At 46.8% G+C, this 16,719-nt stretch overlaps 1 protein-coding gene across 1 annotated transcript in view; it reads left to right on the top strand.

The window, feature by feature from the left end:
• The first annotated feature begins 12,983 nt into the window (after positions 1-12,983).
• BMX (BMX non-receptor tyrosine kinase) overlaps positions 12,984-16,719 on the top strand; it is a 67,523-nt gene continuing 63,787 nt past the window's right edge. The window contains exons 1-4 of the mRNA XM_030202315.1: positions 12,984-13,037; positions 13,156-13,239; positions 13,750-13,905; positions 15,079-15,183. Coding sequence (XP_030058175.1) covers positions 13,237-13,239; positions 13,750-13,905; positions 15,079-15,183 — 264 coding nt within the window. The 5' untranslated portion in view covers positions 12,984-13,037; positions 13,156-13,236. The remainder of the gene's footprint in view (positions 13,038-13,155; positions 13,240-13,749; positions 13,906-15,078; positions 15,184-16,719) is intronic.

Raw genomic sequence — 16,719 nt, 5'->3', positions numbered from 1 at the left:
TGTTATAATGCCGTTGTATCGCTCCATGGTGCGACCGCATCTTGAGTATTGTGTTCAATTCTGGTCGCCGCATCTCAAGAAAGATATACTAGAATTGAAAAAAGGTGCAGCGAAGGGCGACTAAAATGATAGCAGGGATGGGACGACTTCCCTATGAAGAAAGACTAAGGAGGCTAGGGCTATTCAGCTTGGAGAAGAGATGGCTGAGGGGAGACATGATAGAGGTATATAAAATAATGAGTGGAGTGGAACAGGTGGATGTGAAGCGTCTGTTCACGCTTTCCAAAAATACTAGGACTAGGGGGCATGCGACTAAACTACAGTGTAGTAAATTTAAAACAAATCGGAGAAAATTTTTCTTCACCCAACGTGTAATTAAACTCTGGAATTCATTGCCGGAAAATGTGGTGAAAGCGGTTAGCTTAGCAGAGTTTAAAAAGGGGTTGGACGGTTTCCTAAAGGACAAGTCCATAAACCGCTACTAAACGGACTTGGAAAAAGCCAAAATCCCAAGAATAACATGTATAGAATGTTTGTACGTTTGGGAAGCTTGCCAGGTGCCCTTGGCCTGGATTGGCCGCTGTCGTGGACAAGATGCTGGGCTCGATGGACCCTTGGTCTTTTCCCAGTATGGCATTACTTATGTACTTATGTACTTATGATTTGAAAAAAAAAACATTACATTTTTTCCTACTCTTGTAACCGGACTGTTTAGCAAGTAAATCAGGAGGCCGAGACGCTGACTTCCAAAGCAAGACAACTTTTATTAGCTAGCTGACACAGTACTAAGTTCAGACTCAGGATACTGTGTGTCGAGCGTCATCTGACACTCATTCTTATACATCATCAGTGATCATGCGCATAACACGTGCCATACATCACACAAACACATGCGCAGTACAAGCAAATGCGCAGTACAGTTAGTAGTTCTGTAGTTCTCACAGAAAAAGAATACGTCAGTTTCACAGAAAATGTTACTTTGCAAGAAAATGTAACTTATTGCATTGTTTCAGCACATCCACATAATACAGCCTCTGTGTAGTGATCATGAGACTGCGCTGACAGAGCTGGCTGTCTCCGTAATTGCTGACTACTACAAATTGTTATCTGACTGCTGGTTAACAAAGAGGTTTTACTATTACCAAGTTCAAGCTGTAGGTTTAATTTAGGTTCATTAGAGGAACTCTGATTCTTTGGTTAAAACACAAAAGTATTTGCATTTGCAAAGTCCAAGTATGAAAAAGTCCTTCTAGAGCAAATAGTGCAACCTCTCCCCTTACACTCTCAGTTGTATGTTATGTATTGTCATTTTATTTACCCTACCTACCTGTCATTCTTGTACATTAATTGTAACAATATGCTGAACCTCTTACTCTGTTAATGGTGATGCCATTGCTATATAATGTAAGCCACATTGAACCTGCAAATACTACTACTACTACTTATCATTTCTAAAGCGCTACTAGACGTACGCAGCGCTGTACACTTGAACATGAAGAGACAGTGCCTGCTCAACAGAGCTTACAATCTAATTAGGACAGACAAACAGGACAAATAAGGGATAAAGACAAAGAGTAGCAAGATTCCGGAATCCCAAAGAGAAGCAAGATTCCGGAATCCCAAAGAGTAGCAAGATTCCGTACAGAATCTCAAACACTAGCAAAGATTCCAGAATCCTACAGACTACTACTACTTATCATTTCTAAAGCACTACTAGACGTACGCAGCGCTGTACACTTGAACATGAAGAGAGAGTCCCTGCTCGACAGAGCTTACAATCTAATTAGGACAGACAAACAGGACAAATAAGGGATAAAGACAAAGAGTAGCAAGATTCCGGAATCCCAAAGAGAAGCAAGATTCCGGAATCCCAAAGAGTAGCAAGATTCCGTACAGAATCTCAAACACTAGCAAAGATTCCAGAATCCTACAGACTACTACTACTTATCATTTCTAAAGCACTACTAGACGTACGCAGCGCTGTACACTTGAACATGAAGAGAGAGTCCCTGCTCGACAGAGCTTACAATCTAATTAGGACAGACAAACAGGACAAATAAGAGATAAGGGAATATTAAAGTGAGGATGATAAAATAAGGGTTAGGAGTTAAAAGCAGCATCAAAAAGGTGGGCTTTTAGCCACATTGAGCCTGCAAATAGGTGGGGAAAATGTGGGATACAAATGCAGCAAATAAATAAATAAATTTAAGCGACACATTATAGAATAGTGCTTAGCCAGTAGTATTGTGGAGCTAAGGGGTCTGAAGGTTAATTTGGGGGGGGGGGGGGGTTAGGGCATGCAAGACTGAATGTTTGCCTAGAGTGCCTGATACCTTGCATTGGCCCTGACGAAGTATCGATTTTGTTATTTTATTATGTAAATGTTTTTAGCGTCATTTGGGGGCCCTTTAACAAAGGCACGTCAAAACCTGGCCTGCGGCAGTGTGGGTGCATATTTGCGGCATGCACCGGACTCTTATTTATTTATTTATTTGGATTTATTCACCGCCTTTGTGACGGAATTCACTCAAGGCGGTGTACGGTAAGAATAGATCAAACATGAGCAATAAGACAACTACAGCAGTAAAAATATTCAAAAACAATACAAAGTGTGGTATAGTGTACTACTTGGTATTGCTTGTGCATATACTCAAGGGCAATTATTATGCGTATCAAAACAGGGCTCATAAGCCAAGGGTACCGACTCTGTGGACACAGCTACAATGGCTATCACCACAGGCCAACCACCACCTCCGAAAAACCTGCAGGGTGAAACAACTCTAGATCTAGAGAAAAACAGTCTGCAGTAAAAAAAAACGGAGGATGTACTTGTGACAAATCATTTATCCAAATGCCCAAGCAATGCCTATACTGTGCGGTTAAGCATCTTAATTATACTAGCGGAAGAGTAATTATATATAGTCAGAACTATACTAACGGAAGAGTATTTGTCCGAAAAAATACATTGATATTTAGAAAGATTCACCAAAAAAAGAGAAGTGCTTAGCTTCATCCGAAGAAAGAATGTAACACGCTTTCCGCAGGCCACTCCTGGAACGGTGAATCATCAAATATATGATGACTGGTTATGACTATACTATATGAGAAAATCGTTAGATGTGATGTCGGGAGAAGCAATTGATTTTTTGATAGACACATTTTTTCATGAAGTGGAGGAGTGGCCTAGTGGTTAGGGTGGTGGACTTTGGTCCTGGGGAACTGAGGAACTGAGTTCGATTCCCACTTCAGGCACAGGCAGCTCCTTGTGACTCTGGGCCAAGTCACTTAACCCTCCATTGCCCCATGTAAGCCTCATTGAGCCTGCCATGAGTGGGAAAGCGCAGGGTACAAATGTAACAAAAATAAAATAGATACTATTGGAGATTCTACACGGAATGTTGCTATTCCATGTGCAGGCTTCTGAGTCTGCAGGCTTCTGTTTCTGTGAGTCTGACGTCCTGCACGTATGTGCAGGACGTCAGACTTGCAGAAGCCTGTGCGGCCACATTGGTGATCTGCAAGGGCCGACTTCTACATGGAATGTTGCTAGTGGAATAGCAACATTCCATGTAGAATCTCAAATAGTAGCAACAGTGGAGGAGTGGCCTAGTGGTTAAGGTGGTGGACTTTGGTCCTGAGGAACTGAGTTCAATTCCCACTTCAGGCACAGGCAGTTCCTTGTGACTCTGGGCAAGTCACTTAACCCTCCATTGCCCCAGGTACAAATAAGTACCTGTATATGTAAGCTGTATTGAGCCTGCCATGAGTGGGGAAAGCACGGGGTACAAATGTAAGTAAAATAAAAAAATATTTGATGATTCACCATTCCAGGAGTGTGTTGTCTCTGCAGTTGTATTTGTAATGGATTGTATTATCAGGGCTTTTTTTGAGGGGGTACTGAGTACCGGCATCTTTTCCATTGTCTGCTAAAATTTACTCATGGACCCCAAGTTTTAATGAAAGAGCTCAGGCCCTACACACCAATTCTGCCTTGCCATAGATTCTGTGACTGATTGCAGGAGGCCTGGCTATTGTAGGGTGGAGCCAGGGCTGTGCTGGTAAATTGTTAACAGGGGGCTCTCTCTCACCAGCAAAGTAAAAGAGAATTCAGGAGGGGCCCAAGCCCACATTTTGGGATCCATTTGTTAAAGTAGCCATGGAGAACCGGCTCCCAAAATTCTTAAAAACTTAACAAACGGCTCTCGAGAGCCGTGAGAGCCTGCTCCAGCACACCACTGGGTGGGTCCCTCAGTATTCACCCCACCCCTGAAGGGTGGTCTGGCATTTGAGTACTGGCACCTTTTTTGCTAGAAAAAACACGCTGTGTATTATACTTTCTATGGTTGATTTTGTGCTCCACTTTCAGCATGTCTAATGGAAAAGCAGCCAAATCAATTTAAGTATGTAAATAAGACTAGGTAATGCCCAGACTCCCTATTTTTGAGCAACCAAAGTGTCCTAAGCTTAACCTAGGGAAGAATTTATGCATTACAAAATATGACGTGAGAGTCCTGATGCTCTGAAAAGTGCAAATTCGGTACCTTACAAAGAAGATGTTGAAACAGGTTCAACAAGCAAGGGAGGTTATTCAAGAAGTTAATCCTCTCCACCCATGCCACAAGAATATCAGACTAATCCAGTAATTCTCCAACTTTTGTTCTGCTGGGACACACCTGACAGATGATTCTCACATAAGTAACACACTGCATAAATGACCCTCACGGACCTTTGGTTTGATACAATTCTTGGCAGTTCTTATGAATTAAATGTAAACAAGTTCTGGATCCACGAAAACCCACATCTTCTCCCCCACAACAACAGGTGCAGATCATAACTGTCACATTTTCTCCACAGAAGTCACCATACAAAAAAGATATACATTAGGGCCGTACATCGATTAAAATTTTTAATCACATGCTTAATCACAATGAAAATTTTTAATTGAGCGATTAATCGCATGATCCAAATAGGCACCATGTCTTTCCATCTCCCTTCCCTTCCCTCACCTCCCTCAATGGGCACATCTTCTCCCATCTCCCTCCTCTTCCCTCCCCCCACCCTCCATGGGCACCATCTTCTCCCCTCCCTTCCCTTCCCCTCCCCTCCATGGGCATCATCTCCTCCCTTCCCTCCATCCATGATCACCATTGTTTCTCTTCTCACTTTCCTCCCCTTCCATCTTCCTTCTTTGGTCCTTCCATCCCCCATTTCCAGCATCTGTCCCTTTAACACCCCTCCCCGCATCTATCTCTGTTTCCATGCTCCTTCTCCTTGACTCTTACCGCTGCAGTGAAAACAATGCTGCTTTTCACCTGGCCCGAAGCGTCTCTCGGGCTACAGATCTTAGGAGGCATAAAAAAAACAGAAATATATTCTCAGCATGAAGAGATTCTAAGCCATCATTAATTTTGAAACCGGAGACCAATGATGAGCTTCTTAGACCAGTGGCATAGCCAGGAATTTTCAACAGGGGGTGCATCTGTAGTAGTGGTGTACCGAGGACAGGGCGGTGGGAGCGGTCCACCCCTGGTGCACACAGCAGGAGGGGTGCAGGGAGCAGCCGCACGGCTGTCGGCTCCGCTGGTTCCCTGCTCCCTCTGCTGTTACTTCCTGTTCCGGGGCAGAGGGAGCAGGGAACCAGCAGAGCCGACAGCCGTGTGGCCTGCTCCCAGCACCCCAGCAGGTAGGAAGAATGCATCCGGGTGGTGGGGCTTGGAGGTGATGCACTGGGGGGGACGCTGCACCCGGGAGGGGGGGGGGTGTTGTGTTGCATCTGGGAGGTGTTGTGCTGCACCCGGGGGGGGGGGGGGGACGGATGACACTGCACCTGAGGGGGGGTTGCACAGCGGTGATCTGCCCCGACCAAGGAACACCACTGATCTGTAGCCTGGCACACAAAGCTCTCTCAATTCCTTCCCTCCCCTGCTTTCCCCATACCTTAAAATCACCTCCAGTCTTTGCCCGTGAAGTGGCAACTCAGGCTGCCCTGATTTTAAGACATGGGGGGGGGGGGGGGGGGGGAGGGAATTGCAAGAGCTTTGTGGGCCATGAAAGGAAAGGGAGAGATGCTGGACCATGCGCAGAGGGCAGGAGGAAGAAAGGAGGGACATGCAATGTGGCATCATTAATATCGAGCGTGGTACCGGAAGATTGGAGGGTGGCCAATGTAACGCCGATTTTTAAAAAAGGTTCCTGAGGAGATCCGGGAAATTATAGACCGGTGAGTCTGACCTTGGTGCCGGGCAAAATGGTAGAGACTATTATTAAGAACAAAATTACAGATCATATTCAAAAGCATGGATTAATGAGACAAAAGTCAACATGGATTTAGTGACGGGAAATCTTGCCTCACCAATCTACTACATTTCTTTGAAGGGGTGAACAAACATATGGATAAAGGGGAGCCAGTTGATATTGTGTATCTGGATTTTCAGAAGGCATTTGACAAAGTACCTCATGAAAGACTCCAGAGGAAATTGGAGAGTCATGGGATAGGAGGAAGTGTTCTATTGCGGATTAAAAACTGGTTAAAAGAAAACAGAGAGTAGGGTTAAATGGTCAGTATTCTCAATAGAGAAGGGTAGTTAGTGGGGTTCCCCAGGGCTCTGTGCTGGGACCGCTGCTTTTTAACAAATTTATAAATGACCTAGAGATGGGAGTAACTAATGAGGTAATTAAATTTGCTGATGACATAAAGTTATTCAAAGTCATTAAATCGCGGGAGGATTGTGAAAAATTACAAGTGGATCTTACGAGACTGGGAGACTGGGTGTCTAAATGGCAGATGACGTTTAATGTGAGCAAGTGCAAAGTAGATGCATGTGGGAAAGAGGAACCTGAATTAAAGTTACATCATGTAAGGTTCCACGTTAGGAGTCACAGAACAAGAATGGGATCTAGGTGTCGTCGTTGATGATACGTTGAAACAGTCTGCTCAGTGTGCTGCTGCGGCTAAGAAAGCAAATAGAATGTTAGGTATTATTAGGAAAGGAATGGAAAACAAAAATGAGGATGTTATAATGCCTTTGTATCGCTCCTTGGTGCGACTGCACCATGAATATTGTGTTCAATTCTGGTCACCGCATCTCAAAAAAGATATAGTGGAATTAGAAAAGGTGCAGAAAAGGGTGACGAAAATGATAAAAGGGATGGGACGACTATGAGGAAAGGCTAAAGTGGCTAGGGCTCTTCAGCTTGGAGAAAAGGCGGTGGAGGGGAGATATGATAGAGGTCTATAAAATAATGAGTGGAGTTGAACAGGTAGATGTGAAGCGTCTGGTCATGCTTTCCAAAAATACTAGGACTAGGGGGCATGTGATGAAGTAAATGTAGTAAATTTAAAACGAATCTGAGAAAATGTTTCTTCACTCAACATGTAATTAAACTCTGGAATTCGTTGCCAGAGAATGTGGTAAAGGCGGTTAAAAAAGGTTTGGACGGCTTCCTAAAGGAAAAGTCCATAGACCATTATTAAATGGACTTGGGGAAAATCCACTATTTCTGGGACAAGCAGTATAAAATGTTTTGTACATTTTTGGGATCTTGCTGGGTATTTGTGACCTGGATCGGCCACTGTTGGAAACAGGATGCTGGGCTTGATGGACCTTTGGTCTTTCCCAGTACGGGAATAATTATGTACTTACATAGTAATCGACTGACAGGGGGAGCATAAGCAACGCATGCACCTTGAATGGCTATGCCACTTTTTTAGACCCCTTAGCTCCACAATACTACCAGCTTTTGTCAAGTAGAATGCAACCAGACCATCTTATCACAAATAAATAATGAGGTACCACAGATCCCATGGTGATTTTCCACACAGTGCTGATACAGCTGATTACCATAGTTGCGTAGCACCTTATGGAAGGACTGGCAAATGATGTACCGATCTTTGTAATAATTTCCATGTGCTATTCACATTATCTCTCTTGTGGACCATGCACTAAACACTGTATAGTGTGTACAAATGCATGACTGCAGCTTGGTAAACAGGCCTCCTCTGGCTATGCAAATATCTGTCTTCTGTTCATGTTCTGAAGGATTAAATTTTGAATTTTTGATCATTTTGTTTTGTGCATGACATGAAAATATAGTGCTACCATTTTATTGGATGAGTATTATTATACATTTCTTGGGGGCTATGCTCCCTTCATCAGAATAGATGCTTGGGTAACATATAGTAACATAGTAATTGACGACAGATAAAGACCTATATGGTCCATCCAGTCTGCCCAACAAGATAAACTCATTTACATGGTCATAGGAGCCAACTTTTCAAAATGATTGGGGGTGCTGTCATTTTTTTTTACAGGTGGTGCATTCCCCACCCCCCGCTGCCCCCTCCCCTCCGCCCCCCTCTCCTCTCCCTCTCTCTCTCGTTCCCCCTCCCTCCCAGTTCCAGTCCCACCCTCCCTCTCTCCCAGTTCCAGGCTCCCATCCTCCCTCCTTCCCCTCCTCTCCTTTCCCTCCCTTCGAATTCCAGGCCCCCCTCCCTCCCCTCTCTCCCTCCGAGTTCCAAGGCCCCCCTCTCTCCCTCCCCAGTTCCAAGAGCCCCCCTCCCTCTGTCCGTCTGATTTTAAAGCCCTCTTCTTACCTCATCAGTGAAAAGCGTGTACTGCAGGCTCGGCGGCGCTTCAGCCTTCCCTTCTGTCTCTCGGCACGGGTCCCCGCCCTCATTTCCTGTTCCAAAAGGGCGGGACCAGAGCTGAGAGACAGAAGGGAAGGCTGAAGCGCTGCCGAGCCTGCAGTGCATGCTTTTCACTGACGAGGTAAGAAGAGGGCTTTTAAAATTCGGACGACAGACGGAGGGCGGGCCCTGGAACTCGAGGGAGGGAGGGACGGATGGCCCGACAGCCCTGGAACTCGGAGGGAGGGACTTTTAAAATTCTGGCTGGGCTGGAAGGGAACTTCTGGTGCATAAAATATTGGGGGTGCTCGAGCACCCACAGCACCCACGGAGTCGGCGCCTATGTACATGGTATGTGATATTTTATATGGAATCCTGTACATGTTGGTTCCAGATGTTATGTAAGCTCCAGGTAGCCTGACAGATGCTGGATCAGGTACCTCCACATGCACGGTGTCTTTCCCTTGTTCACCTTTTAGAAAACACATGCCTGCAGCTTTTGCCTGACCCCTGGCTGTGACAACGTTCTTGGTATTTCTCATGTGAGCATCACTGGGAATGTTTAACTCAAGCAGGTGCAGTAGCCAGCTGCAGGTATGAACCCAGAGAAAAAGAGAAGAGACCTTTGGTCACAGTGAGTTTCAAAAGCAGTTTCTGTGATTTTTGCCTGAACAGCAGCACTGTAGTTGAAATGTATGTTTCATGAAATGTTACATGGCTGAGCTAAGCGGAGATGGAGGTGGGCAGCACCTTATGTTAATTATTCACTGGAGGAGAGATAGACAGACTGATGGAGCAACATTTATACACTTTGGGGGATATTATCTATTAAAGGGAATAAAAGTAAAACGGGTTTGGTAATGTAAGCACACAGAGGAAGGATAGCTGAAGCCAAGGACGTTTGATAACAGGAGGTGGCATGATGTCACAAGGCTGAAGCCAGTCTCCACCCAAACAGGTTTTAATTCTTCCCAATGTAGACGCCACCATCTTGGTACACCCAAAATGATGAAATTGGTAGGGTGACAAGATCCGCATACTGGCTTCAGTCCATATAATGGGCCAGATAGGCCCATTATCAAACCTCCTTGGTTGAAACTAATTGGGGGGGGGGGGGGGGCAGAGAATTTGCTACTACCACTGCTACTACTACTTAGCATTTCTGGGAATGTGGATCTGGATTTTCATGTCTCTCTTACACAGAAATTCTGTGTGTGGCTTTTTGATTGAGTCAGGAGGTTGCCCTTTATTGAGGAAATCTTGGAACTGTTGGCTACAGAGCCCTGTTAGAGCCCTTTCTGGCTTAATGCTGACCTGTGAATTTTCCACAGTGTGTTACTCTCCACACCGTTATGCTGTGGATAGGGTTACCATATTTTGTCCCCCAAAAAGGAGGACACATGCCCCCCCCCCTTTCACCCCCCCGACCCCTTTTGTGCCCTCGCTCCACCCCCTATCACATCCCCCCCCCCCCGTCACCCCCCTCCCCTTACCTTACTACTGCCCTGGTGGTCTAGTGACCTCTTCAGGGCAGGAAAGAGCCCCCTCTTTCCTGCCAGAGAGCTGCCCTGCATGCATCCTTCCTGTTGGTGATCTCGCGCTGATTCAAAATGGCTGCCGAGAGTTGAAGTCCTCGCGAGGTCACTTCAACTCTCAGGCGGCCATTTTGAATCGGTGCCGAGATCACCAACAGGAAGGATGCATGCAGGGCAGCGCTCCGGTAAGGAAAGAGAGGGCTCTTTCCTGCCTGAAAGCGGAAGAGGTCTCTAGACCACCAGGGCAGTAGTAACTAAGGGGAGGGGAGGCTAGCAATCTGCCCGTTTGTCCGGTAGATGGGGGATGGGCCTGGACCCGCCTGTCTGAAGTGCACTGCAGTACCCACTAAAACTGCTCCAGGGACCTGCATACTGTTGTCATGGACTTGAGTATGACATCTGAGGCTGGCATAGATGCTGGCAATCAATATTTTTAAAGATATTTTTTGAGGGTGGGAGGGGGTTAGTGACCACTGGGGGAGTAATGGGAGGTCATCCCCAATTCTCTCTGGTGGTCATCTGGTCATTTCGGGCACCTTTTTGTGCCTTGGTCGTAAGAATAACACGACCAGGTAAAGTCGTCCATGTGTTCGTCAGGGTCCTTGTTTCCTTCAGTTATGGGTCAAGGACGTCCAAGTGTTAGGCACGCCCAAGTCCCGCCTTCGCCACGCCTCCGATATGCCCCCTTGAACTTTGACCGTCCCTGCAACAGAAAGCAGTTGGGACATCCAAAATCAGCTTTCGATTATGCCGATTTGGACGATCCTGGGAGAAGGACGTCCATCTTCCGATTTATGTCAAAAGATGGGCGCTCTTCTCTTTCGAATATGAGCCCAATAGGCCACCTAAAACTGGGCCTATATACCTGCGCCTAAGTTAGGCGCGGATCGGGTGTATTCTATAATAGTGCGCATAGTTTTTTTAAATGCTCACAACACGCCCATTCCATGTCCACTTTTTGACTGTGCGCATTAGAATTTACGTGCACCTCATTATAGAATATGCCTTGAAAGCTGTGCGCGTAAATTCAAATTACTGCCAGTTAGTGCTGTTAATTGGTTAAGTACCAATTAGCGGCGCTAATTGGCTTGTTAATCAATTAAATTGTGCACGTAATTTGGCCATGCGGACAAATTAGCGCACACAATTGTATTGCTTCGGTATTGCAGCCTGCTCACTTGATCACCACAGACTGCTCACAGAATAAAATACTACAGGTTCTTTTAGATTCGTATTGGGTAAATGAAACTCTTTATTTGCACTTTAATTGTAACATACATAGTAACATAGTAGATGACGGCAGAAAAAGACCTGCATGGTCCATCCAGTCTGCACAACAAGATAACTCATATGTGCTAATTTTGTGTATACTCTACCTTGATTTGTACCTGTCCTCTTCAGGGCACAGACCATATAAGTCTGCCCAGCACTATCCCCGCCTCCCAACCACCAGCCCCGCCTCCCACCACCGGCTCTGGCACAGACCGTATAAGTCTGCCCAGCACTATCCCCGCCTCCCACCACCGGCTCTGGCACAGACCGTATAAGTCTGCCCAGCACTATCCCCGCCCTCCCACCCACCAGCCCCGCCTCCCACCACCGGCTCTGGCACAGACCGTATAAGTCTGCCCAGCACTATCCCCGCCTCCCAACCACCAGCCCCGCCTCCCACCACCGGCTCTGGCACAGACCGTATAAGTCTGACCAGCACTATCCCCGCCTCCCAACCACCAGCCCCGCCTGCATCACAATGATTAAGACATAAACACACTAATCGAGTACATTACTAAAGAAAGGCTTTAGAAAAGTAAAATAAGAAAGATATATATATTTATACATACATCATCACTGGTCAGGAATTACATCATTCAGGCCCTTATCTCATCAGCTGGGGGGCCCGTTGCAGCGAAAAGCCTGAAGTCTCCCTAAGACCAGGAACAAGTCTTTTCTGCCCAGGCTCTGCTGCAAAAAGCCCCCATTTTATTAAGCTAAAACTTATCCAGGTACGTGAGGATTCAGTCATATGCTCTCAGTTCAGGTAAACAAACCACTGGCCAGGTGGGTTATCTGCCGAACCTCAAACATACCCCCAGTGGCGTACCAAGGGGGGGGTGGGGGGGTGGTCCGCCCCGGGTGCACACCGCTGGGGAGGTGTCGCGCGCCTGTTGGCTGAGTCCGCTCGTTCCCTCCCTGCTGCTCCCTCTGTGCGGAACAGGTTACTTCCTGTTCCGGGCAGAGGGAGCAACAGGGAGGGAATGAGCGGACTCGGCCAACAGGCCCGCGGCACCCCCCCAGCAGGTAAAATGCACCGGGGGGGGGGGGGAGGGTGTAATTTCGCCGGGGGGGGGGCGCATTGCACCCGGAGGGGACGCATCGGCGATCCGCACCAGGTGTCAGGCAGCCTAGGAACGCCACTGCATACCCCGCCTCCCTCCTGCACAAGCTGGCTTCAGAGATATACATTGTTCTTGAGATATACCAGGAAAGTCACTTTTGAGTCAGAGACAGGGGATTTAAAAAATGTATTATCGATTAAAGCAAGACTGAAAAGCAATTTTTAATATTTTCCATCACAACAATTTAAGGCGCCATATATATAGAATTTGGGGGATAGACACATGATATCCATCTATATTGCTTCATGTCTGCCTGCCCCAAAGTCTGACCTGCTGCTTTGGAAGATAAAAACAATAGATCCCATACACAGGCCTTTCCTTACAGTGAAGAGCTGAAAGAGATCACTGTTAAACCAGAATGCAAATTAGTTCTCTGAAAGAGCTTTTATATACACCTTTAAAGGGAACATATCTGCAAGTGTTTCACTGCAAGCTCCCCAGTGGCACAGAAGCAAGAGTCTTCATAAGCTCCTGCAATAGGTAAAATAAAACAGAGAATGAAAAGACCCTTCCAGGCATGTTTTGAAAAGTCACAGCAACATGTAAGGCTGTATTGTTGTGGTTGTTGTTTCTCTGTGTCATTTTATATTTTTTTAAGGTGTTATAAAGCAGTGGAATCAGAAGCTGCAGTCATATTCAAGGATACCTCAGTTCCGCAGATGTCAGAAGATTTTAACTCATGGTAAGTTGAAGCCCCTCCGTGCTGAGGTTGATCAGAGAAACTTCACAACTGCAGGCACAAAAAGGTTGATAAGAGCTCTAAGTGAAACCTTTTGAGTGTCTAGGTTCACAAGTCCCTGAATACTTTACAAATCAGAGAAAATATATCTTCACTCAACGTGTAATTAAACTCTGGAATTCATTGCCAGAGAATGTGGTAAAAGTGGTTAGCATAGCAGGGTTTAAAAAAAAGGTTTAGCCAAGTTCATTCAAGAAAAGTCCATCAGCCATTATTAAGATTGGGATAAACAGCACAAAATCTGTCATACTCTTTGGGGATTTTGCCAGGTATTCATGACCTGGATTGGCCACGGTTGGAAACAGGGCTTGAGGAACCTTTGATCTGTCCTAGTACGGCAATGCTTATGTTCTTATCCCAGGGATGTGGTTATAAATCGACGGCAAAATATTCCCATCAGGGCAGAAAGCATTAGGTCTGTATAATTATTACAATGTTATATTAATTTCTAAGATGTTTAGGGGCAACAGTATGCAGAGCGAAATCATTATAGAAGAGGTTCTGTTGAAGAGATCGCAGCAGAAGAAAAAAATCTCTCCAGTGAACTACAAGGAACGTCTGTTCGTGTTCACACAGAGAAGCCTCTCTTATTACGACTACGACAAAGAGGTGAGAAGACCTGTTTCTATGTCTGTGCTTTTCACTAGACTTGCTGGTGGATGGGTCATGCTCATATATTGTAATTCTTATCCCAAGACTGGGAGAAAATGGGTTGTGACCAGTAGAAGTGGGTAATTTTGGAACAAAAACTAGAGACTGAAAGTTTAAGACTCGGGTACCTAGTTAGTAGGATAGACATCTTTCAGTGATAATGGAACAAAATCAAAGATGCCCAAGACTGAAACTTAGATGTTTTGAGTGAGACCTGTTTTTATAGCTGCAGTGGGACTTGAACCCACTTCCCCAGGATCAAAGTCTGCTTCACTAAGCTACTCCTCTACTCCACACAAGAGGTGCCTCAAATGACCAGTTGGCCATTGGAGGGACTCAGGGCTCCCTTCCTCCCCCAAATCACAAAACATTAGCTTGCTAAGGGACCCTTTTACTAAGCCGCATAGACGCCTATGCGTGCCCAACCCACTTCAATTTGGCCCGGCTACCCCGTGGCCCGGGCAGTAATTTAGTTTTTTACGTGCATCCACTACACGCATCGAAAGATCATTTTTATTTTCCAGCGCACGGTGCTAACTGGGCGGTAAAAGACATTTTACGCATGTAGACCATTACTGCCCGGTTAACGCGTGAGACTTTACTGCTAAGTCCATGGGTGACGGTAAGGTCTCACACCCCAAAATGGACGCCCACCAATTTTCATTTCGCTACATGTCCATTTTCGGCCAAAATAAAAAAAGGCATTTTTTTACAGGTGCGCTGAAAAATGGATCTGCGCGTGTCCAAAGCACACGCCTGCACTAACACAGGACATTTTTCAGCACACCTTAGTAAAAGCACCCCTAAGCCAATTAAGTTGTGCGCATCGTTATAGAATACGCCTAGATTTTGGCACGCATCTCTAGGCGCGCTATATAGAATCCGGCAGCAAATCCACGCTTCTTCCAAGGGAGATGAAGCATCCTTAGGCTTGATGACCACTTTGATACTCAAGCAAAGAGTTTTAACGGATATTTAATAACACACTTACCTGGGAAGTTCAAACCCAACAGGTCATTCAGTTGAAAGATTCACTCGGCTTATTCTGCGTGGTTTTGGTCACATCAGAATCAGTTCTAATTTTACAAGTAAGAAATGAAACTTCATTCTACTGTATTTTTTTATACTTAGAAAAGAGGAAACAGGAAAGGATCAGTTGATGTGAAGAAAATTCGATGTGTTGAGACGGTAGATATCGAAGAGCAGACACCTGTGGAGAGACAGTATCCGTTTCAGGTAAGACCATTTGCTTTATTTCCCTGAACCAAGTACATTGTTTATTTATTTATTTATTTATTATCTCACTAGCCGTTAAGCCCATTAAAACGGGCACTTATTGGAATGTTTTTTTTCCCACGGCCCCCCTCCCGTTGCAGCTGCAAGGCCCCCTGCCATCCTCCTTCCCTGCCAGCTCCAAGGACCCCTCTGTCCCTCCCTCCCTCCCAGCTCCAAGGCTCCAGTCCTCCCCCCTTCCCAGCTGCAAGGCCCCCTGCCCGCCCTCCCTCCCTCCCAGTTCCAAGGCCCCAGGCCCTCCCCCCCAGCTCCCAAGGCCCCCTGCCCTCCCTCCCAGTTCCAAGGCCCCCCGGCCCCCCCCCGTGCCTTCTTCCCAGCCAGCTGGAAGGCCCCCTTCAGTCCAGCCCTCCCAGCTCCAAGGCCCCCCCTCCTTCTGAGACCTCCCATGTCCCCTCCCCCCCAAGGTAGCCACTACCGCCCCCCCACCCCGGAGTCGCCCCCGCCCCCCCTTCACCCGGCCCGGGCCCTCTCTTCGTTATTCAACTTACAGCAGCGCCAAAACAGCAGCAAGCAGCAGCTCCCGTTGGCCTTCCTTCACTGCCTGTGCCTCGCCCTCGTGTGACGTCACGTCGGCGAGGGCGGGGCACAGGCAGGGAAGGAAGGCCGACGGGAGCTGAAGCTGAGCTGCTTGCTGCTGTTTCGACGCTGCTGTAAGTTGAATAACGAAGAGAGGGCCCGGGCCGGGTGAAGGGGGGGTGGTGGCGACTCCGGGGGGGGGGGGGGGCGGGTAGCGGCTACCTTGGGGGGGAGCGGTAGTGACGTCAGTGGTTCCCTCCCTCCCCTTACGCGCAGTTTCCCTCTCTGTCCCGCCCCCCTCCCCCCGTCATCACGTCTTGACGCGGGGGCGGGACAGAGAGGGAAGTCTCTACTGCGCATTTGCAGGTGAGTTGGTCACTTGCCATTTATAGGTTTGATTTACACCCCCACATTTTCCCAACTGTGTCAGGCCCAATGTGGCTTACATCACACTGCAAAGGCGGACGCCAATACAGTAAATTAAGCTAATACATCATGAGGGGCATAATCAAACGTGAATGCCTATGTGTAAGAACGTCCATCTCTGAGAACGGGTCTGTGAAGGGGCGGGCCGAACTGTATTTTCGAAAAAAATGGACGTCCATCTTTTTTTTTTCGAAAATACATTGGATTAGGGCGTTTTTTTTGAGCTGGGCGTTTTTGTTTTTTAGCGATAATCGAAACCGAAGCGGCCCAGCTCAAAAAACGACCAAATCCAAGGCATTTGGTCGTGGGAGGGGCCAGCATCCGTAGTGCACTGGTCCCCCTGAGATGCCTCTATGCCAGCCTCAAATATCATACCTAGCTCCATGACAGCAGTATGCAGGTCCCCAGAGCAATTTTAGTTTAGTTGGTGCTGCGCGGGACCCGTGCAGAGAGGAAAAATCAGAAGAAAAAAAAACAAGCAAGCAAGTGCAGTCAGGGACATCGGTGTCAGTTAAACAGCTGTGATTAGCTGACAGA

This window comes from Microcaecilia unicolor, chromosome 4, assembly GCF_901765095.1.
Source record: "Microcaecilia unicolor chromosome 4, aMicUni1.1, whole genome shotgun sequence".
In the NCBI taxonomy this organism is placed as follows: domain Eukaryota; kingdom Metazoa; phylum Chordata; class Amphibia; order Gymnophiona; family Siphonopidae; genus Microcaecilia; species Microcaecilia unicolor.
The sequence above is the reverse complement of the archived record's forward strand: the minus strand, read 5'-3'. Positions and strand labels throughout refer to the sequence as shown.